The sequence below is a fragment of the Balaenoptera musculus genome, chromosome 11 (genome assembly GCF_009873245.2).
Source record: "Balaenoptera musculus isolate JJ_BM4_2016_0621 chromosome 11, mBalMus1.pri.v3, whole genome shotgun sequence".
NCBI classification, from domain to species: domain Eukaryota; kingdom Metazoa; phylum Chordata; class Mammalia; order Artiodactyla; family Balaenopteridae; genus Balaenoptera; species Balaenoptera musculus.
This window is the reverse complement of record NC_045795.1, coordinates 48,398,321-48,422,778: the sequence shown is the minus strand read 5'-3', so window position 1 is coordinate 48,422,778 and position 24,458 is coordinate 48,398,321. Positions and strand designations below refer to the sequence as shown.

At 37.7% G+C, this 24,458-nt stretch overlaps 1 protein-coding gene across 5 annotated transcripts in view; it reads right to left on the bottom strand.

Annotated features, from left to right (window-relative positions):
- ZCWPW2 (zinc finger CW-type and PWWP domain containing 2) overlaps nt 1–24,458 on the bottom strand; it is a 140,137-nt gene that overhangs the window by 62,969 nt on the left and 52,710 nt on the right. For 3 of the 5 annotated variants that reach the window (XM_036869968.1, XM_036869973.1, XM_036869971.1), the window contains 2 exons: nt 15,240–15,593; nt 1,116–1,275 (listed from right to left, as the gene is read on the bottom strand). In XM_036869968.1, the coding sequence (XP_036725863.1) occupies nt 1,116–1,275; nt 15,240–15,580 (501 nt within the window). In that variant the 5' untranslated portion in view covers nt 15,581–15,593. Of the gene's footprint in view, nt 1–1,115; nt 1,276–15,239; nt 15,594–15,700; nt 15,738–24,458 lie in introns of all 5 variants that reach the window. The other 2 variants (XM_036869969.1, XM_036869970.1) reach the window with 1 other exon arrangement.

The window sequence follows — 24,458 nt, the reverse complement described above, 5'->3', positions numbered from 1 at the left end:
ATAGTAGAAGTCCATCTGCAAGTAGCTCAGATTTCCACAGATTTATTTATACTGTGGATTAAATGGCATGCCTTAAATGTACATACATGTATATGTATATTTGAATATATACATACTTCTCACTCTAAAATAGGAACCATCCAAATTGAGTCAAAGGCATTCACATTTCTGACATCTACTTTTTAATCAGATTTCTAATGAAAGCATGGTTTGCAGATGAAAAGTTTCAATATTAGAATACAGATACAGATAATTGAATTAATTTATAACAATTAAACCAAACCCATGAAAACAGGTCCAATTCACTTACTCTCATCAACTTGAGAATTGTCTATTCACTAATTGTAGTGTGTGATTTAAAGTTTAAAAAGAATCAAAAAATACTGAAGGAGTTAGTATAATGAAATACTGTTTGAAATTTTAAAAATCTGGTTGCATTCCGTAATTAATCTTCCCTGTGAGCTAGGGCTATAACTTAGAATCTTCTCAAGAGAATTAAAAAATTACCAAATGATGGAATCGTAAAACTGTTTCAAAAGGCAATTATGGGGGCGTCCCTGGTGGCGCAGTGGTTGAGGGTCTGCCTGCCAATGCAGGGGGACACGGATTCGAGCCCTGGTCTGGGAAGATCCCACATGCCACGGAGCAACTAGGCCCGTGAGCCACAATTACTGAGCCTGCGCGTCTGGAGCCTGTGCTCCGCAACAAGAGAGGCCGCGATAGTGAGAGGCCCGCGCACCGCGATGAGGAGTGGCCCCCACTGGCCGCAACTGGAGAGGGCCCTCGCACAGAAACTAAGACCCAGCACAGCCATAAATAAATAAATAAATAATTTAAAAAAAAAAAGGCAATTATGGAGAGTCCTCAGTTGATTTATACTATATTGCCATTAGAGAAATAAAATTTAAAACTACCTCGTGGCTATTTTTATATCCATACTTCCTTTGAAAGCTGCTTTAAAAATACAAATATTTGAGTTTAAACAAATAGTACATACTATTTTGTTTATATAAATATAAAAGTAAAAAATTATATATCTTTTAGGATCTGAGACAAAATGGCCATAATTAAAAACAAGTGCAAGAGGAACAAAGTTTTGATGTTACTGTACCTACCTTTAATGTGATACTATAATGTCCAACAAACGTTGCATTTATCCATGATCTTGAATGGGGATCACCCAGGAATTCTATGTGATACTGTTCAACATCTCCATCCAGGTCATAGGTCACATATTTCTTTTTAAAAGGATCAGGGCAAAGTATCCCCGGCCAACTTTCAAAAGAAAATATTTTTATTATTTTGATGCTTTAAAAAAGGTAGACATTAATATATCTGTCACAATCATCTGTCAAACTTTGCCCTTTGAATTTTAATAACTGTTTTACACATTTTAAACATATTCATATCTTTTAAAAGTAGAATATTCAATTGATGCAAGTAATCATTTGTATCTTTGTAGATATAGAAAGCTTTGAAACAGTCACATACTCAAGACATTCATAAGATATGAGGAGAAAGAATCATAAGACAAAAGAATGATTTCCAGGGTCTATAAGAGACATTTAGGCACTCCTAATAGGAAAGATAAGAGAAAAAAGAGTCATCAGATTCATGGCAGGCTTGAATCAACTCTCACCAATCAGAATGATTAACTACTAAAATGTTAACCCACTGACAGGGCTTCTGATGGGGTAGGAGAGAGCTAGCGATTCGTGAACCAGGACTGCCAAAGTGGTTCGGGCTGTTCTGACACTGAACTTTGTAACAACTGTGAGAAAAGTAGAAATAGAGCCAGCGGTTCTGTGTTATCCCTCCCCCACCACATCTGTTCCACTGGCAGTGACCAAATGGCTAAAAATCCTCAGTACTGCAAATAAGGTTTATTCTTTACTAAAAATAAATCTTAGGGGAATGTACAGCAGAAAGCTGACTGAATTTTACAGATCAAGATCCAAAATATGCATATCTAATATACCCAAGCATTCAAAAATCTGTACAATTATCAAGTTCTATTATTTATAATATAATTATCTGTACAATTATCAAGTTAAATTATCTTTACAATTAACAAGTTCAGTTTGCAGTACCACAGAGTGAAAAAGGTAGAGAAGTTCAAATTAGAAGGCCCAGGCTCTAGTTCTGCCTTCTACCAGACAGGAGGCCTCAAGCAGGTAACTAGGCCTCACTGTAACTCTGGTTCCTCACTGTGCTGTTTCAAAGTTCAAACGAACATGTGCTTTACACATTTTTGGTTTCTGGCAAATTAAAATACTGTAAAGCGCCATCATTATGGACTGATTTATGTCATCCCACCAACCCACGTTCATGTGTCGAAGTCCTGACCGCCAGTACCTCAGAATGTGACTGTATTTGGAGAGGGGGTCTTTAAGGAAGTAACTAAGTTAAAAGGTGAGCCCCAATCCAACATGACTAGTTTCCTTATAAAAAGAGAAGATTAGGACCCAGACACACACAGAGGGAAGACCATGAGAAGACACAAAAAGAGAGACCCACCTACAAGCCCAGGAGAGGCCTGAGAAGAAATCAACCCTCTGACACCCTGACCTCAGAATTTTAGCCCCCAGAACCGTGGGAAAACAAGGGCTAGAGAATTAAAAATTGAGTCAGACAATCTGTAAGCCAAAGAAGAACTGGAAATGATAATGGAAAGTCAAGTGAAAGTTCAGGACCTAAATGAAGAGGACCATCTGGTTGTTATCAGGCTCACGTCACGGTATCTTACTGCTATTTGGTGACTCTTACTGGGCTGCGCTTGAGAGTTAAACTTGAGTGCAGTTTATCTTTTAAATCTACAGTGGAAATCTACATTGCTGAGGGAACACACTCAAAAGAAGGGGACTTCAACAGGCAAATGAGTGACTAAGAATGAGTGGTAGCTGCAATGGAGACCCCCAGCTTATCAGAAGTCAAGGAACAAGTGGGTCCTTTAATATGATCAATAGCTATTTTAAAAACAACCAAACTATGATTGTTACATCATATTTGTTTAAACTCTTTATAAAAGGTAAGGGGCTCATGTTTAATACTAGGTGATTTGCACTTCACAGCAATTTTAATAAGGATTACTGTCAACCCAATACCAATTTATGAGCAGTACCTACTCCATTCAGTGTAAAACAGTCTCACAAAATGGATTTCTGATATTTAACACATGAAAGAAAGATTCTGCAGTTATTATGTGTAAGATGAGCTGCTACTTTTCTGACACAAATTCTGATATAACTATTTTTTAAGTGGAACCTATTGGGTCCCAGAGTATTCAATTTAAATTATTACTCAATAAAATATAAACAAAAAGAGATGACTCCTAAAAAGAATTAGATACCAAAAAAAGAAAAAAGCTTCTGTTCATTATTTAAAACATATTTTATTACAGAAAGTATTGCATACTGATTTAAAGATGAATTATGAAAAGTATTATGAAATGTCCAAATAACTGGGGTACTTTCAGGTGGTGCAAAGGAATTGTCTGACTCCTAGTCTGTACATATCAGCTAAAACAGAATGTACCAAACTACAGGAAAAGCTGAGCAGAGGCAATACATGTAGAAAACATGATTACTTCTCTCCAGCTGCTACATCCATCATTGTCTCTGACTTCCTGTGATTGAAGAAAGAAGTTGATGTCCATTTTTTGCCCTCACTCTGACCTCAATTTGAGTTCCCAAACTGTCAATGATGATAGTGCATTGCGCATTTCTACTTCCTGATTTCTCACTTTCATATTGAGGAGAAATTCTGAGTATTGTTTGGGGGCTTAAAGGTGGAGACAGACAGTAAGAATAGGCCACCCAATGGAAGGGTGTCAGAATTACAAGGAAAGTGTATGGTCAATCTCAGAACCTGTGGGTGGTGGAAGGTAAAATGTACAAACACAACAAGGTCAAATAGACATCAGGTGTTGAAATCCACTTTCAGGAGGAAATGGAAATTTTGGCAGGACAAGAAACTTCAAAGGAAAGTGAAAATACATTACAAAGAAACTGATGTCTTACACATTCCTTATCCAGTGGAAATGATCTTTAATGAGTTGGCTACTGCCTTCAATAAGTTGAAGCTTAAGCATTATAACAGCTGCCATGTATTTATACCGAACGAGAAGAACTATATAACTTTTATTTTCAAACTGTGGTCTGGATGTTTAAGAAGGTAGCAGATTTACTTGGGCCTCATTCTTAATCTGTGGGAAATAAAATGGATGAGTTGGAATCATCACTAACTTAATGTCATACTTTCCAAGAAATCTCTTTGCTATACCTAACTGCAGGGACCGTTGGGAAGAGGAAATTTCTCATCCACACACATATAAATCCACAGGCAAAAGTATGCAAATGAGAAGTAATCAAATACTATTTTATAATACTGAAAGGATCTAGTAGAAACCTCAATTTATAAATGTATATACTATATCTAAAAAGTATCACTGGATTGGTTTGTTAACTTAAAGGCATATTTGATTACTAACCTGTTTAGACTACAGTATTTAGAATGCAAATATATTTTCTATAAATTAATTTCCATACTTATGAGAAATCATTGTAAAATGTCTGTGTAAATATGCCTAGTTTCTGCTTGATACTGTATTTTCCTATACTAAGTGAGAGATGCACTGTTATTTTTTACTTTTAATTTCTTTGCTCTTTCTAGCTAAATACAATGTATTTGATCAATCTTTAAAAATCAAGACTTCTTAAACATTATAGAGATAGTTTTTCTCTTCCTAGTAATGCAGACAGCCCCACCCTCAAGCTCACATAGGCACTACTCAAAGGCAAGAGGCTGCATTAAGTATTTTATAAGTATGTAAGTGTGTGCTATCTTACAATGTGGTGATAAATATGACTATTATAATTTGATTTTCCATGGAGCTTGACCATAGACAAAGAAAATGATATTCTCTTAACTTATTTATTTTTATTATTTAAAGATTAAGCAGACATTTCTTGACTCTGTATCAGTCTCTCTTTAGCTTTTTAGCTTTATTGGAAAGTATGAACTCTTCTGGGAAAGAATAACTCTGGGATGTTGATAAGATTGAATTTCTGAGCCTTCAAAATCTACGTGTAAGGACACGGGCTAACAAGAATTGACCCAGATAATGCTACACTGTTAAGCGTCTCTGTAGCCAGCTGACTGGTCTTCCCACTTGAAATTTCAGGGTCTATAACATTTCTTAATTAAGAACTGATGTTTGGCTGTTTTTAGTAGGCTAATTCAGCTTTATATTCTACTACTGCAATTTATCTTGTTATCATCTTTCTATTGTATTTGTGGAAATGAATAAGCAATACAGCAACAGATTTGAGTTTCTTAATCTGTATTTTAAGTCTGTGCTCATTTGTACTTAGCTTATAAAAAGAAATATATGTGACTACATGCCAAATGCATTCTACTCTTTCCAAACAACAAGAAGGTAGTTACAGCTGTATTCTGCAGCATTTTGACGGTCCTAATCACAGACTGGAGATACTTTAGGGACTAGAGTAAAACATGCTTCATTTGTATTTCAAATCCTAACCCTCAGCTACAAGTACAAAACTGCAAAAGAAATTCCTAATCAAATTTCTAACATAATATTTCAGATATAGTGACAAGATGCAAACCCATTTCTTGAATGAGAGTTATTGAAACTTCAGAATTTCCAGTAGAAAATACAAATGCTCTGCTTTCAAAATGTTAGAGATATAAAAAATGACAATGAGACTACAAATACCTTCAGAAGTAACTTCAAAAATGAGTGTTCATATACATAACCATCTAGTTCCTCTTCATGCCCATCCTAATTACACAGAAGTCAATTAATATACATATCTTTTTACAACATTTCATATTTTATCCTTAGAAAAACTCTCAGTAACAAAAGGTTACTCAGAGTTGATGTGTAACATTCCAAATCTCTCTGAGATGTGGAAATCTCTCTGAGGTAGATATTAAGTGTATTGGTTGAATCTCTCTGCAAAGATATTAAGGGTATTGGTTTGCTAAGGTTGCCATAGGAAAATACCACAGACTGGGTGGCTTAAACAACAGGAACTTATTTTCTCACAGTTTTAAAGGCTAGGAGTCCAAGATCAAGGTCAGCAGGTCTGGTTTCTCTTGAGGTCTCTCCCTGGCCAGCAGACTGCTGCCCTCGTACTCTGTCTTCGCATGGTCTTTACTCTGTGCACATGCACCCCTGGTGTCTCCCCTTGTATCCAAATTTTCTCTTCTTACAAGAACACCACTCAGATTGGATTAGGGCTCACTCTACTGGCCTCTTTTAACTTAATCACCTCTTTAAAGGCCCTTAGTCCAAATACAGTCACATTCTGAGGTTAGAGTTTTAACTTATGACCTTTGGGGGAACACAATTCAGCCCACAACGGTAAATGACAGAGCAAGAGCACAAATCTAGGTACTGACTTGAAGGCCTCTCATGTGTGTTCTGTGTGTGTGTTACATAAGCCCATCACAGTCTCCCAGTGAAAGCAAACATATATTTTTCATGGAGAATAGTTGAATATAAATGAAAACAAGATGACGGGAGAAAAGGAAGAGGAGGGAGAGAACCTTCAAGATGGCAGAGAAGTAAGACGTGGAGATCAACTTCCTCCCCACAAATACATCAGAAATACATCTACATGTGGAAAAACTCCTACAGAACACCTACTGACGCTGGCAGAAGACTTCAGACCTCCCAAAAGGCAAGAAAATCCCCACGTACCTGGGTAGGGCAAAAGAAAAAAGAAAAAACAAAGACAAAAGAAAAGGGACGGGACCTGCACAAGTGGGAGGGAGCTGTGAAGGAGGAAAGGTTTCTACACACTAGGAAGCCCCTTCACTGGCGGAGACAGGGGCTGGGCGTGGGGGGTGGGTGGGGGGTAAGGCTTCAGAGCCAAAGAGGACAGCGCAGCAACAGGGGTGCAGAGGGCACAGCAGAGAGATTCCCGCACAGAGGATCGGTGCCAACCAGCACTCACCAGACTGAGAGGCTTGTCTGCTCACCCACCAGGGCGGGTGAGGGCTGGGAGCTGAGGTTCGGGCTTCAGAGGTCAGACCTCAGGGAGAGGACTGGCGTTGGCTGCATGAACACAGCCTGAAGGGGGCTAGAGCGCCACAGCTAGCCAGGAGGGAGTCCTGGAAAAAGTCTGGACCCTCCTAAGAGGCAAGAGACTACTGTTTCAGGGTGTGCGAGGAGAGGAGGTACAGAACACCGCCTAAACGAGCTTTAGAGAAGGGCGTGAGCTACAGCTATCAGCGCGGACACCAGAGACGGGCATGAAACGCTAACACTGCTGCTGCAGCCACCAAGAAGCCTGTGTGCAAGCACAGGTCACTATCCACACCTCCCCTCCCAGGAGCCTGTGCAGCCCGCCACTGCCAGGGTCCTGTGATCCAGGGACAGCTTCCCCAGGGGAACACACGGCATGCCTCAGGCTGTTGCAACGTCACCCCAGCCTCTGCCACTGCAGGCTCGCCCTGCATTCCATACCCTCCCTCCCCCTGGCCTGAGTGAGCCAGTGCCCCTTAAACAGCCACTCCTCTAACCCTGTCCTGTCTGGGTGAAGAACAGATGCCAGAGGGCGACCTACACACAGAGGTGGGGCCAAATCCAAAGCTGAACCCCAGGAGCTGTGCGAACAAAGAAGAGAAAGGGAAATTTCTCCGTGCAGTCACAGGAGCAGCGGATTAAATCTCCAAAATCAACTTGATGAACCCTGCATCTGTGGAATACCTGAATAGACAACAAATCATCCCAAAACTGAGGCTGTGGACTTTGGGAGCAACTGTAGACTTGGGGTTTGCTGTATGCAACTGATTAGTTTCTGAAATTTATGTATATCTTAGTATAGTTTTTAGCACTTGTTATCATTGGTGGATTTGTTTATTGGTTTGGTTGCTCTCCTCTTTTTTTTTATTACTTTTTTATGTTTTTCTTTTAATAATATTGTTTTATTTTTTACTTTAATAACTTATTTATTGTATTTTATTTTACTTTTTTCTTTCTTTCTTTCTTTTCTCCCTTTTCTTCTGAGCTGTGTGGCTGACAGGATCTTGGTGCTCCAGCTGGGTGTCAGTACTGAGCCTCTGAGATGGGAAAGCCGAGTTCAGTACATTGGACTACTGGAGACCTCCTAGCTCCATGTAATATCAATTGGTGAGAGCTCTCCCAGAGATCTCCGTCTCAATGCTAAGACCCAGCTCCACTCAACGACCAGCAAGCTCCAGTGCTGGACAGCCCATACCAAACAACTAACAACACAGGAACACAAACCCACTCATTAGCAGAGAGGCTGCCTAAAATCATACTAAGTCCACAGACACCCCAAAACACACAATTGGATGCGATCCTCCCCTCCAGAAAGACAAGATCCAGCCTCATCCACCAGAACACAAGCACCAGTCCCCTCAACCAGGAAGCCTACACAACCCACTGAACCAACTTTACCCACTGGGGGCAGACACCAAAAACAACAGGAACTATGAACGTGCAGGCTGTGAAAAGGAGATGCCAAACACAGTAAGTTAAGCAAAACGAGAAGACAGAGAAATATGCAGCAGATGAAGGAGCAAAGTAAAATCCCACAAGACCAAAGAAATGAAAGGAAATAGCTACATGAAAAAGAATTCAGAGTAATGATAGTAAAGATGATCCAAAATCTTGGAAACAGAATGGAGAAAACACAAGAAACGTTTAACAAGGACCTAGAAGCACTAAGGAACAAATAAACAATGATGAACAACACAATAAATGAAATTAAAAATTCTCTACAAGGCATCAATAGCAGCATAACTGATAAGTGACCTGGAAAATAAAATAGTGGAAATAACTACTGAAGAGCAGGCTAAAGAAAAAAGAATGAGAAGAATTGAGGACAGTCTCAGAGACCTCTGGGACAACATTAAACGCATCAACATTCAAATTATAGGAGTCCAGGAAGAAGAAGAAAAAAGAAAGGGACTGAGAAAATATTTGAAGAGATTATCATTGAAAACTTCCCTAATATGGGAAAGGAAATAGTCAGTCAAGTCCAGGAAGAGCAGAGAGTCCCATACAGGATAAATCTAAGGAGAAACACGCCAAGACACATATTAATCAAACCATCAAAAATTAAATACAAAGAAAAAATATTAAAAGCAGCAAGGGAAAAGCAACGAATAACATACAAGGGAATTGCCATAAGGTTAACAGCTGATCTTTCAGCAGAAACTCTGCAAGCCAGAAGGGAGTGGCATGATGTATCTAAAGTGATGAAAGGAAAAACCTACAACAAAGATTACTCTACTCAGCACGGATGTCATTCAGATTCGACGGAGAAATTAAAACTTATACAGACAAGCAAAAGCTAAGAGAATTCAGCACCACCAGACCAGCTTTACAACAAATGCTAAAGGAACTTCTCTAGGCAGGAAAGAAAAGAGAAGGAAAACACCTACAATAACAAGCCCAAAACAATTAAGAAAATGATAATAGGAACATGCATATTGATAATTACCTTAAATGTAAATGGATGAAATGCGCCAACCAAAAGGAACAGACTGGCTTATGGATACTAAAAAAAGATCCGTATATATGCTGTCTACAAGAGATCCACTTCAGACCTAGGGACACATACAGACTGAAAGTGAGAAGATGGAAAAAGATATTCCAAGCAAATGGAAATCAAATGAAAGCTGGAGAAGCAACTCTCATATCAGAAAAACAGACTTTAAAATAAAGACTATTACAAGAGACAAAGAAGGACACTACATAATTATCAAGGGTTCAATCCAAGAAGAAGATATAACAAGTGTATATATTTATGAACCAAAAATAGGAGCACCTCAATACATAAGGCAAATGCTAGCAGCCATAAAAGGGGAAATCGACAGTAATACAATCATAGTAGGGGACTTTAACACCCCACTTTCACCAATGACAGATCATCCAAAATGAAAATAAATAAGGAAACACAAGCTTTAAGTGATACATTAAACAAGATGGACTTAATTGATACTTATAGGACATTCCATCCAAAACAACAAAATAAACTTTCTTCTCAAGTGCTCATGGAACATTCTTCAGGATAGATCATACCTTGAGCCACAAATCAAGCCTTGGTAAATTTAAGAAAATCGAAATTGTATCAAGTATCTTCTCCGACCAAAACGCTATGAGACTAGAAATCAATTACAGAAAAAAAACTGTAAAACATACAAACACATGGAAGCTAAACAATATGCTATTAAATAACCAAGAGATCACTGAAGAAATCAAAGAGGAAAGCAAAAAATACCCAGAAACAAATGACAATGAAAACACGACGACCTAAAACCTATGGGATGCAGCAAAAGCAGTTCTAAGAGGGAAGTTTATAGCAATACAATCCTACCTCAAGAAACAAGAAACACCTCAAATAAACAACCTAACTTTACACCTAAAGCAATTAGAGAAAAAAGAACAAAAAACCCCAAAGTTAGCAGAAGGAAAAAAATCAAAGAGATCAGATCAGAAATAAATGAAAAAGAAATGAAGGAAACGATAGCAAAGATCAATAAAACTAAGAGCTGGTTCTTTGAGAAGATAAACAAAATTGATAAACCATTAGCCAGACTCATCAAGAAAAAAAGGGAGAAGACTGAAATCAACAGAATTAGAAATGAAAAAGGAGAAGTAACAACTGGCACTGCAGAAATACAAAGGATCATAAGAGATTACTACAAGCAACAATATGCCAAAAAAACCAGACAACCTGGAAGAAACGGACAAATTCTTAGAAAACCACAACCTACTGAGACTGAACCAGGAAGAAATAGAAAATATAAACAGACCAATCAAAAGCACTGAAATTGGGGCTTCCCTGGTGGCGCAGTGGTTGAGAACTGCCTGCTAATGCAGGGGACATGGGTTTGAGTCCTGGTCTGGGAAGATCCCACATGCCACGGAGCAGCTAGGCCTGTGAGCCACAATTACTGAGCCTGCGCGTCTGGAGCCTGTGCTCCGCAACAAGAGAGGCCGCGATAGTGAGAGGCCCGCGCACCGCGATGAAGAGTGGCCCCCACTTGCCGCAACTAGAGAAAGCCCTCGCACAGAAACGAAGACCCAACACAGCCATAAATAAATAAATAAATAAAAATTTTTTTAAAAAAGCACTGAAATTGAGACTGATTTAAAATCTTCCAACAAACAAAAGCTGAGGACCACATGGCTTCCCAGGCAAAATCTATCAAACATTTAGAGAAGAGCTAACACCTATCCTACTCAAACTCTTCCAAAATATTGCAGAGGGAGGAACACTACCAAACTCATTCTCTGAGGCCACCATCATCACCCTGATACCAAAACCAGACAAAGATGTCACAAAAAAAGAAAACTACAGGCCAATATCACTAATGAACATAGATGCAAAAATTCTCAACAAAATACTAGCAAACAGATTCCAACAGCACATTATAGCTACTTTTTTTTTTTTTTTTAATTTATTTATTTTTGGCTGTGCTGGGTCTTTGGTTCGTGCGAGGGCTTTCTCTAGTTGCGGCAAGTGGGGGCCACTCTTCATCGCGGTGCGTGGGCCTTTCACTATCGCGGCCCCTCCCGTTGCGGGGCACAGGCTCCAGACGCGCAGGCTCAGTAGTTGTGGCTCACGGGCCCAGCTGCTCCGCGGCATGTGGGATCTTCCCAGACCAGGGCTCGAACCCGTGTCCCCTGCATTAGCAGGCAGATTCTCAACCACTGCGCCACCAGGGAAGCCCCCAACAGCACATTAAAAGGATCATACAATATGATCAACTGGGGTTTATCCCAGGAATGCAAGGATTCTTCAATATACGCAAATCAATCAATGTGATACACCATATTAACAAACTGAAGAAGAAAAACCATATGAAACGCTCAACAGATGCCAAAAAAGCTTTCAACAAAAGCTTACACCTATTTATGATAAAACCCCTCCAGAAAGTAGGAAAACAGGGGACTTACCTCAACCTAATAAAGGCCATATATGACAAACCCACAGCCAACACTGTTCTCAATGGTGAAAAACTGAAACCATATCCACTAAGATAAGGAACAATACAAGGTTGCCCACTCTCACCACTATTATTCAACATAGTTTTAGAAGTTTTAGCCACAGCAATCAGAGAAGAAAAAGAAATAAAAAGAATCCAACTCGTCAAAGAAGAAGTAAAGCTGTCACTGTGTGCAGATGACATGGTACTATGCATAGAGAATCCTAAAGATGCTACCAGAAAACTACTAGAGCTAATCAATGAATCTGGTAAAGTAGCAGGATACAAACTGATGCACAGAAATCTCTTGCATTCCTGTACACTAATGATGAAAAATCTGAAAGAGAAATTAAGGAAACACTCCCATTTACCACTGCAACAAAAAGAATAAAATACCTAGGAATAAACCTACTTAAGGAGACAAAAGACCTGTATGCAGAAAATTATAAGGAACTGATGAAAGAAATTAAAGATGATAAAAACAGATGCAGAGATATACCATGTTCTTGGATTGGAAGAATCAATACTGTGAAAATGACTATACTACACAAAGCAATCTACAGATTCAATGCAATTCTTATCAAACTACCAATGGCATTTTTCACAGAACTAGAACAGAAAATTTCACAATTTATATGGAAACAGAAAAAACCCCAAATAGTCAAAGCAATCTTGAGAAAGAAAAATGGAGCTGGAGAAATCAGGCTTCCTGACTTCAGATTATACTACAAAGCTACAGTAATCAAGACAGTATGGTACTGGCACAAAAACAGAAATAGATCCATGGAACAGGATAGAAAGCCCAGAGATAAACCCATGCACATACGGTCACCTTATGTTTGAGAAAGGAGGCAAGAATATACAATGGAGAAAAGACAGTCCTTTCAATAAGTGGTGCTGGAAAAACTGGACAGCTACATGTAAAAGAATGAAAATAGAACACTCCCTACTCCCTAACACCATACACAAAAATAAACTCTAAATGGATTAAAGACGTAAATGTAAGGCTAGACACTATAAAACTCTTAGGGGAAAACATAGGAAGAACACTCTTTGACATAAATCACAGCAAGATCCGTTTTGACCAACCTCCTAAAGAAATGGAAATAAAACAAAAATAAACAAGTGGGACCTTATGAGACTTAAAAGCTTTTGCACAGCAAAGGAAACCATAAACAAGACGAAAAGACAACCCTCAGAATGGGAGAAAATATTTGCAAACGAAGCAACTGACAAAGGATTAATCTCTAAAATATACAAGCAGTTCATGCAGCTCAATATCAAAAAAACAAACAACCCAATACAAAAATGGGCAGAAGACCTAAATAGACATTTCTCCAAAGATGATATACAGATGGCCAACAAACACATGAAAGGATGCTCAACATCACTAATCATGAGAGAAATGCAAATGAAAACTACAATGAGGTATCGCCTCACACCAGTCAGATTTGCCATCATCAAAAAATCTAGAAACAATAAGTGCTGGAGAGGGTGTGAAGAAAAAGGAACCCTCTTGCACTGTTGGTGGGAATGTAAACTGATACAGCCACTATGGAGAACAGTATGGAGGTTCCTTAAAAAACTAAAAATAGAAGTACCATATGACCCAGCAATCCCACTACTGGGCATATACCCTGAGAAAACCATAATTCAGGAAGAGTCATATACCACGATGTCCATTTCAGCACTATTTACAATAAGCAAGACATGGAAGCAACCTAAGTGTCTACTGACAGATGAATGGATAAAGAAGATGTGGCACACATATATACAATGGAATATTACTCAGCCATAAAAAGAAACAAAATTGAGTTATTTGTAGTGAGGTGGATGGACCTAGAGTCTGTCATACAGAGTGAAGTAAGTCAGAAAAAGAAAAACAAATATTGCATGCTAACACATATATACAGAATCTAAAAAAAAAAAAAAAAGGTTCTGAACAATCTAAGGGCAGGACAGGAATAAAGATGCAGACATAGAGAATGGACGTGAGGACATGGGGAGGGGTAAGGGTAAGTTAGGAAGAAGTGAGAGAGTGGCACTGACATATATACACTACCAAATGTAAAATAGGTAGCTAGTGGGAAGCAGCCGCACAGCACAGGGAGATCACCCTGGTGCTTTGTTAGCACCTAGAGGGGTGGGATATGGAGGGTGGGAGGGAGACGCGAGAGGGAGTGCATATGGGGATATATGTATACATAGAGCTGATTTACTTTGTTATACAGCAAAAACTAACACAACATTGTAAAGCAATTATACTCCAGTAAAGATGTTTAAAATAATTTAAAAATTAAGAAAAATAAAAAGAGAGGCATCAAAACTCATGAAAGAAATTATAAAGTTTTCAATAAAGACTAAACTGGAAGGAACACAGAAAAAATAAGCTCAATTTGTAACTCCTTCAGAAAAATAAAAGATGGAAAGGGAAAAATATTTAAATTAAAAAAATGAAAAGATGATAACAGTGGAAGAAAAAAGTAATACCAAGGCTAACCAAAGAAGATTCACTATAAGTACTACAGAAGTCCCAAAATAAAATCAAAGCAATGCAACTGAATAAACTGCTTAAAATTTAAAAAAAAATGTTATTGAAATAAAAAATTTGAAACCATACACTGAAAATGCACATTGCATACTTGGGAAATAAACTCAGAACAGGAAAAACTGAGCCATACAGCAGTAAATATACAACTATCTAAAGAAAAAGAAAAAAATCTTTTAGGCATCTAGGCAACAGTTACAGAATATAAATTTTTTTCAGGATAGGTCATCCTGTGCCATAAATCAAGATTCAATGAAACAGACTACAACAGTTAAATTAGGAATCAATAACAATAAGACATTTTTAGAATCCTGCATATTTTATAATTTAAAAACACACTTCTAATAACTCATTTCAAAGAAGAAATCACAAACTGAATAGTAATAAAATACAACATATTAAAATTTGTGAGATATAACTGAAGAAGTACTTAATAAGAGAAATCCATAGCTTTAATTGCTCATATAAGGAGGGAAACAGATATGAGTCAGTTATCTAAGTTTCCAGTTTAAGAAACTAGAAGAACAAGAATTAAACCCAAAGAAGTCAGGGAAAGAATAACAATGAGATCAAAAAATAATAAATAAGAAGTTAGACAACAATAGGGAAGAAGTTGATTCTTTGAAAAGTTTTGAAAGTTAATAAACTTAGCAAGACTATACCTCAATAGTTTATTATAAAACAGCAACAAAAATCTTACCTTGGCCAAGTCTGTAATTTTACCAAAACCAGGCTTCCAAGAGGGAGCTGTGAATAGACGATCTTAAATCCACTTTGATGAAGCTGAGACTCTTCAGGAAAGTCTTCTTCAGAGACAGAGCACTTATTGTACCTTAAATCAGTGTTCATGAAGCAGTACCATGGTTCATTGTGATCAACTTTGGCTGCATCCTCACTTGACAAAAATCTCCATTTCAAACAACTTTCATTCTCACACTGAACCCACACTTTGTTTACATACATGTTGTTTTCCACTGAGGAATCCACTGCCGTATTACAATATTCTGCTATCATCTTACTATTCAATTTTCCTTTTTCCATAAATGCATTTAATCTGGAAAATAAATAACAGGAAAATAAAAGAATACAATTTGAGTGTATAAGGAGAGAAAGTTCAAGCCAAAATCCGAGAAGTAGCTCTTTTATATCTTTTTTGCCCACCTCTTCTCTGTACATGTTGAACATGTTATGTTTCCACCTACCCAGAAACAAAGGAACAAAACAGAAACATCAATCACTCTGGTTATAAAATGCTCCAAAATTAAAAATAAGAAAAGTATGATGGAGCAGAAGTGGAGTAGAGGTTTACTATAATATCTATTCTATTACCAGTCAGTACGTATCTAATATATATCCAGTACTTTTGCCATAATAACAGCTAAGTCTTATTCAGTGCTGACTATGAGCCAAATACTATTCTAAGTACCTTATGCACACAGCTTATATAGTCTTCCCAACAACCTCAGTATGAGCACTTTTAGAGAGAAAAGGAAAGCTTAGAAAAGTAAAGTAATTTATTTAAAGTCCCAGAGCTACTATGTGACAGAGCTGGGATTTAAATGCAGGCAGTTTTCTCCCTAATTGTATGGTCTTATCCACTAGGCTGTACTGCCTCTTCGGTATATGGTGGACATAGTGTGACTTGATCTCTTTTTCTAATTCTGAGGTAAACCAAAGGCAGCAAAATATTTCACCACGTGAAAATTTGAAATTATTTTTAAAAAATTAAAGGACTCTTTTGCTTATATAGCTTTACCTTTTAACCATTATTAATTCAAGTGATTTGAAAAAAATTTCTCAGAGGTTTTTTATCATGAAAATTTTAAACATATAAAACGTTAGAATTATATGAGTTAGCCCCTGACTTCTAACTTCAATAATAATAGTTACATGTATACTAAAAAATAAGTAATATAGCTAAAATACAAATAAAACTATCAGCAACTTATTTTGTAATACAAAACCTAGTTTTTTTAAAAAAGACTTACATATACCATATTAATAAATTAGTAGAACAACCACTATCGAATATAAGCACCATTTAAAGAAGCTCTTAATCCAAGAGTTAACTGTATAATTAGAAACACACTTATAATCATATACCTTTCCATGATCACTACAAATCGCTTTAGAATAAAATTTGCCAATATATTTCAATAGCCATAGCCACAATTTTTGACCTATTAATCCCACTCATTTGAATGTATACAAAGAAAATAAACTTACAAGAAACTAACCTAATGAAGAAAACAATAGCAAAGATGAATAAAACTAAAAGCTGGTTCTTTGAGAAGATAAACAAAAATTGATAAACCTTTAACCAGACTCATCAAGAAAAGAAGGGAGAGGACTCAAATCAAAAAAATTAGAAATGAAAAAGGAGAAGTTACAACTGACATCACAGAAATACAAGGAATTATAAGAGACTTCTACAAGCAACTATATGCTAGTAAAATGAACAACCTGGAAGAAATGGACAAATTCTTAGAAAAGTACAACCTTGAACACTGTATCAAGAAGAAACAGAAAATATGAACTGACCAATCAGAAGTAATGAAATTGAAACTGTAATTAAAAATCTTCCAACAAACGAAAGTCCAGCACCAGATGGCTTTCCAGGCGAATTCTATCAATCATTTAGAGAAGAGCTAAAGCCTATCCTGCTCAAACTGTTCCAAACAATTGCAGAGGGTGCAACACTCCCATACTCATTCTATGAGGCCACCATCACCCTGATACCAAAACCAGACGAAGATATCACAAAAAGGAAAACTGCAGGCCAATATCACTGATGAACATAGATGCAAAAACCCTCAACAAAACACCAGCAAACAGAATCCAACAACACATTAAAAGGATCATACACCATGATCAAGTGGGATTTATCCCAGGGATGCAAGGATTCTTCAATATATGCAAATCGATCAATGTGATACACCATATTAACAAATTGAAGAATAAAAACCATATGATCATCTCAATAGATGCAGAAAAAGCTTTCGACAAAATTCAACACCGATATATGATAAAAACTCTCCAGAAAGTAGACAGAGAGGGAACCTAGCTCAACATAATAAAGGCCACATATGGAAAACCCACAGCAAACGTTATTCTCAATGGTGAAAAAGTGAAAGCATTTCCTCTAAGATCAGGAACAAGACAAGGGTATCCACTTTCACGACTGTTATTCAACATAGTCTTGTAAGTGCTAGCCACGGCAATCAGAAAAGAAAAAGAAATAAAAGGAACCCAAATTGGAAAAGAAGAAGTACAACTGTCACTGTTTGCAGATGACATGGTACTATATACACAGAAAGCCCTAAAGATGCTACCAGAAAACTACTAGAGCTAATCAATAAATTTAGTAAAGTTGCAGGATACAAAATTAATACATAAAAATCTATTGCATTTTTATACACTAACAATGAAAGATCAAAAAGAGAAATTAAGAAAACAATCTTATTTACGATTGCAACAAAAAGAATAAAATACCCAGGAATAAACCTCCCTGAGGAGGCAAAAGACCTGTACTCAGAAAATTATAAGATGCCGATGAAAGAAATCAAAGATGACAGAAACAGATGGAGAGATATACCATGTTCTTGGATTGGAAGAATCAATTTTGTGAAAATAACTATACTACCAAAAACAACCTACAGAAACAATGCAATCCCTATCAAATTACCAATGGCATTTTCCACAAAACTAGAACAGAAAATTTTACGATATTTATGGAAACGCAAAAGACCCCAAATAGCCAAAGCAATCTTGAGAAAGAAAAACGGAGCTGGAGGAATCAGGCTCCCTGACTTAAGACTATACTACAAAGCTACAGTAATCAAGACAGCATGGTACTGGCACAAAAACAGAAATATAGATCAATGGAACAGGATAGAAAGCCCAGAGATAAACCCAGGCACCTATGGTCACCTAAGCTATGTCAAAGGAGGCAAGAATATACAATGGAGAAAAAACAGCCTCTTCGATAAGTGATGCTCAGAAAACTGGACAGCTCCACATTAAAGAATGAAATTAGAACACTCCCTAACACCATACACAAAAATAAACTCAAAATGGATTAAAGACCTAAATGTAAGGCCAGACACTATAAAACTCTTAGAGGAAAACATAGGCACAACACTCTTTGACATAAATTGCAGCAAGATCTTCTTCGATCCACCTCCTGGAATAATGAAAACAAAAACAAAAATAAACAAATGGGACCTAATTAAAAGCTTTGCACAGCAAAGGAAACCATAAGCAAGACGAAAAGACTACCCTCAGAATGGGAGAAAATATTTGCAAATGAAGCAACTGACAAAGAATTAATCTCCAAAATATACAAGCAGCTCAATCAAATAATGGGCAGAAGACCTTAATAGACATTTCTCCAAAGAAGACATACAGACGGCCAACAAACACATGAAAAAATGCTCAACATTACTAATTACTAGAGAAATGAAAATCAAAACTACAACCAGGTATCACCTCGCACCAGTCAGAATGGCCATCATTAACAAGTCTGCAAACAATAAATGCTGGAGAGGGTGTGGAGAAAAGGGAACCCTCCTATGCTGTTTGTGGGAATGTAAATTGATACAGCCACTATGGAGAACAGTATGGAGGTTCCTTAAAAAACTAAAAATAGAACTACCATATGACCCAGCAATCCCACTACTGGGCATATACCCTGAGAAAACGATAATTCAAAAAGAGTCATGTACCAAAATGTTCACTGCAGCTCTATTTACAATAGACAGGACATGGAAGCAACCTAAGTGTCCATCAACAGAGGAATAAAGAAGATGTGGTACATATATAAAATGGAATATTACTCAGCCACAAAAAGGAATGAAATTGGGTCATTTGTAGAGATGTGGATGGACCTAGAGAGTGTCATACAGAGTGAACTAAGTCAGAAACAGAATAACAAATATCGTATATTAACGCATATATGTGGAATCTAGAAAAATGGTATACATGATCTTATTTGCAAAACAGAAATAGAGACACAGACATAGTGAACAAACGTATGGACACCAAGGGGGGAAGTGGGGGTGGAATGAACTGGGAGATTGGGATTGATATATATACACTACTGATACTGTGTATAAAATAGATAACTGATGAGAACACACTGTATAGCTCAGGGAACTCTACTCAGTGCTCTGTGGTGACCTAAATGGGAAGGAAATCCAAAAAAGAGGGGACATATGTATATGTATAGCTGATTCACTTTGCTATACAGTAGAAACTAATACAACGTTGTAAAGCATCTGTACTCCAATAAAAATTATAAAACATAAAAATTAAAAAAAATTTTTTAAAGCGACTAACTTATACATACAAAGACCAAGAATATTCACTGTGCACTTTTTATCATATTGAAAGAGTGGAAAAAATGTAAAAACAGGAAGAACAAAATCTAAAGGAAGATTTTGAAATGTTGCTAATATATATATATATATATATATATATATATGTATACACACACACACATATATATTAATTTGGGTAATACTTTGGCAAGGAAATTTATGAGGAATAATACTGCATTTTGTATTACAGTTGAAGTGGGTCACTAGACAGTAGATTAGAAGTTGTTGACTCCAGACTTTGGACCCAAATGAAATGTGAATTCCTGGCTCTGCTCCTCACCAGCTCTATATCCTTGGCCAAGGCATTGTTTTGCATTTCACTTCACATTTAGTGTACTTCCTCGTGTTTGTGTGTGTGTGTTCATTGATAGCTTTCTATTTCTCTATTTCTAATCCTTATGTCTTCTTTTATTATGCTGGCTAGGACAGGTATAATATTGAATAGAAGGCATTATCGTGACTTTTTTTCTAATTTTAAAGAGAATGATTCTACTATTTGACTATAAAGTCAAACATATATGCATTTTTTTGGTAGAGATCATTGAAAGGTAACAAAAAATTGTTTTCCTTCTGTTACCAGTTAATGAAGAGAATTTTTGTTGTTGTTGTTGTTAAACCTGAAGTGGTGTTGAATTTTATCAAAGGCTTTTCTGTATACTGAGGTAAACATAAGGTTTTTTTTTTTAAATATGTGAATTGAGTAGGTTGTATTAATGGATTTAATTAATGATAAACCATATTTGCATTCTGGGTTCATGTCATAAGATTTTTTTCTTTAAAGTATGTTGTTGCATTCAGTTTATTAATAATTGTTAAGACTGGTTCATATATGTGTTTACAGATAAGATTGCTCTACAACTTCCATTTCTACTTTTGTCTTTGTCTGTTTTTGACATCAAGATTAAAACAGCCTCATAAAGCGAAATATAGAATGTTCTCCTTTTTTGGAAAGTTTGCTTAAGGGAGGATTTTCCAATTTTGTCAAATATTTAAGAATTCTAAAGAGGCACAAACTACTATGTGTAAAGTAAATAAGCTACAAGGATATATTATACAGCACATGGAATATAGCTAATATTTTATAGTAATTTAAAAGGACTGTTATCTATAAAAATACTGAATCACTATGTTGTATACCTAAAACTAATAAAATATTGTAAATCAACTATACTTCTTAAAAAAATGAAGCAACCAGAAGCAAATAGAATAAAATGTTAATGTCCGCTAAGTCCAGGCAATGAGTATATAGGTATTTCATTTTTTCTCTAAATTGGAAATTTCTCATAATTAAAAAACAAAAAATTGAAAATATTATTTAACAAAAACATAAATTAGTAAAATTGATAGAAAATTATGAATCATGTATGTAGAAGCATTCTATATAAGTTTTGCACAAATACAAATTTGTTGCTTATTTTCTACAATTCATCATGAAACAAACTTAGAATTTTTCTTGTAATAAATTTCAAATTTGTAAATAATAAAAGTGAGAATACAAAAAAAAGAATTCTAGTGCATCTACTACATTTCTCATTATGTTTCTTTTACTCTTAATTTGTTTATACCTTTTTCCCCTCATTTATCTTGTCAGCGCTTTTTAAACAACCAGAGCTTGAGTCTTCTCTTTTATTCTTTTGAATTCTGTATAATTGATAGCTGCACTTTAATCTTTCCTTTCTTCTACTTTCTTTGGGCATTCTTTGTTGAGCTAATCTTTCTCTTCTTGAGTTAATGCTTAGTTAATTCATTTTTGGTCTTTTTTTTTTGGCTGCATTGGGTCTCCATTGCTGCGTGCAGGCTTTCTCTAGTTGCAGAGAGTGGGGGCTACTCTTTGTTACAGTGCATGGGCTTCTCATAATGGTGGTGTCTCTTGTTGTGGAGCACAGGCTCTAGGCCTGAGGGCTTCAGTAGTTGTGGCACACAGGGGCTCAGCAGTTGTGGCTCACAGGCCCTAGAGCACAGGCTCAGTAGTTGTGGTGCATGGGTTTAGTTGCTCCATGGCATGTGGGATCTTCCCGGACCAGGGCTTGAACCCATGTCCCCTGTGTTGGCAGGCGGATTCTTAACCATTGCGCCACCAGGGAAGTCCATTTTCAGTCTTTTTTTTTTTTTAATTTATTATTTTTTTATATTGCGGTAAGAATACTTAACATGAGATCTACCCTCTTGACAATTTTTTAAAGTGCATGATACAGCATTGTTGACTATAGGTACAATATTGTAGAGCAGATCTCTATTATTTACTCATCTTTCTTCATTAAAAACTTATGCTTGCTAATTTATAACTCCCCACTTCACCATTTCCCTTGCCCCTGGAAACCATTCCATTCTTTGATGCTATGAATATGACTACTGTAGATACCACATATAAGTGGAATCACATACTATTTGTCCATCTGTGACTGGCTTCTTTCACTTAGCATAATGTCCTCCAGGTTCATCCATGTTGTTGCATATTGCAGAACTTCCTTCTTATTTAAGGCTCAATAGTATTCCATTATACGTTTTCTTTATTTACTCATCCATCAATGGACACATGTTGTTTCCATATCTTGGCTATTACGAATAGTGCTGCTATAAACGTGGGAGTACTAATGTGTCTTTGAGATCCCGATTTCAGTTCTCTTGGATAAATACCCAGAAGTGGGATGGCTGAATCATATGGTAGTTCTATTTTTATTTTTTGAAGAACCTCCATACTGTTTCCCATAGCAGCTGCATCATTTTGCACTCCCACCTACAGTGTACAAGTTTCCAGTGTATCTACATCCTCACCAACATCTATTATCTTTTGACTTTTTGATAAGAGCCATCCTAACAGGTGTGAAGTGATAGATAGTTAACTGTGGTTTTACATTTCCCTGATGATTAGCGAGGTGAAGGATCTTTTCATATATCCGATGGCCACACATTTTCTTTAGAAAAACTTCACATTTTTAACTTAAACCTTTTTTCTGGCTGTTACTTGTAAGAGTTCCTTACATATTTTGGACATTAACTGCTTATTGGATCTATGTTTACAAATATTTTCTCTCATTCTGTAGGCTGCCTTTCATTTTATTGATTGTTTCCCTTGCTATGCAGAAACAATTTAGTTTGATGTAGCCCTACTTCTTCATTTTTACGCTCGTTGCCTCTGCTTTTGGTGTCAGATCCAAAAAAAAAATCATTGACAAGATCAATCTTAAGGAACTTTTCCTCTATGTTTTCTTCCAGAAGTTTTACAGTTTCAGGTCTTACATTTAAGTCTTTAATCCATTTTGAGTTGATTTTTGTGTATGGTGTGAGTTAAGGATCCAATTTCATTCTTTTCCATGTGGACATCTAGTTCTCCAAGACAATTTACTGAAGAGACTATCCTTTTCCCATTGTGTATTCTTGATGCCTTTGTTTAAGATTAGTTGAGGGGGTCTGGGCAAGATGGCGGAAGAGTAAGACGCGGAGATCACCTTCCTTCCCACATATACATTAGAAATACATCTACACGTGGAACTGCTCCTACAGAACAACCACTGAACGCTGGCAGAAGACGTCAGACCTCCCAAAAGGCAAGAAACTGCCCACGTATTTGGGTAGGGCAAAAGAAAAAAGAAATAACAGAGACAAAAGAATAGGGACGGGACCTGCACCAGTGGGAGGGAGCGGTGAAGGAAGAAAGGTTTCCACACACTAGGAAGCCCCTTCGTGGGCGGAGACTACGGGTGGCAGAGGGGGGAAGCTTCGGAGCCATGGAGGAGAGCGCAGCCACAGGGGTGCAGAGGGCAAAGCAGAGAGATTCCCGCACAGAGGATCGGTGCCGAGCAGCACTCACCAGCCCGAGAGGCTTGTCTGCTCACCTGCTGGGGCGGGCGGGGGCTGGGAGCTGAGGCTCGGGCTTTGGTCGGATCGCAGGGAGAGGACTGGGGTTGGCGGCGTGAACACAGCCTGAAGGGGTTAGCGCACCACAGCTAGCCAGGAAGGAGTCCAGGAAAAACTGCAGCTGCCGAAGAGGCAAGAGACTTTTTCTCACCTCTTTGTTTCGCGGCGCGCAAGGAGAGGGGATTCAGAGCGCCACCTAAACGACCTCCAGAGACGGGCGTGAGCTGCGGCTATCAGCGTGGACCCCAGAGACGGGCATGAGACGCTAAGGCTGCTGCTGCCGCCAAGAAGCCTGTGTGCCAGCACAGGTCACTATCCACACCCCCCCTCCCGGGAGCCTGTGCAGCCCGCCAGTGCCAGGGTCCCGTGATCCAGGGACAACTTCCCCAGGAGAACGCATGGCGCGCCTCAGGCTGCTGCAACGTCATGCCGGCCTCTGCCGCCGCAGGCTCGCCCCGCATCCGTACCCCTCCCTCCCCTGGCCTGAGTGAGGCAGAGTCCCCGAAGCAGCTGCTCCTTTAACCCTGTCCTGTGTGAGTGAAGAACAGAGGCCCTCAGGTGACCTACATACAGAGGCGGGTCCAAATCCAAAGCTGAACCCCGGGAGCTGTATGAACAAAGACGAGAAAGGGAAATTTCTTCCAGCAGCCTCAGAAGCAGCGGATTAAAGCTCCACAAACAAC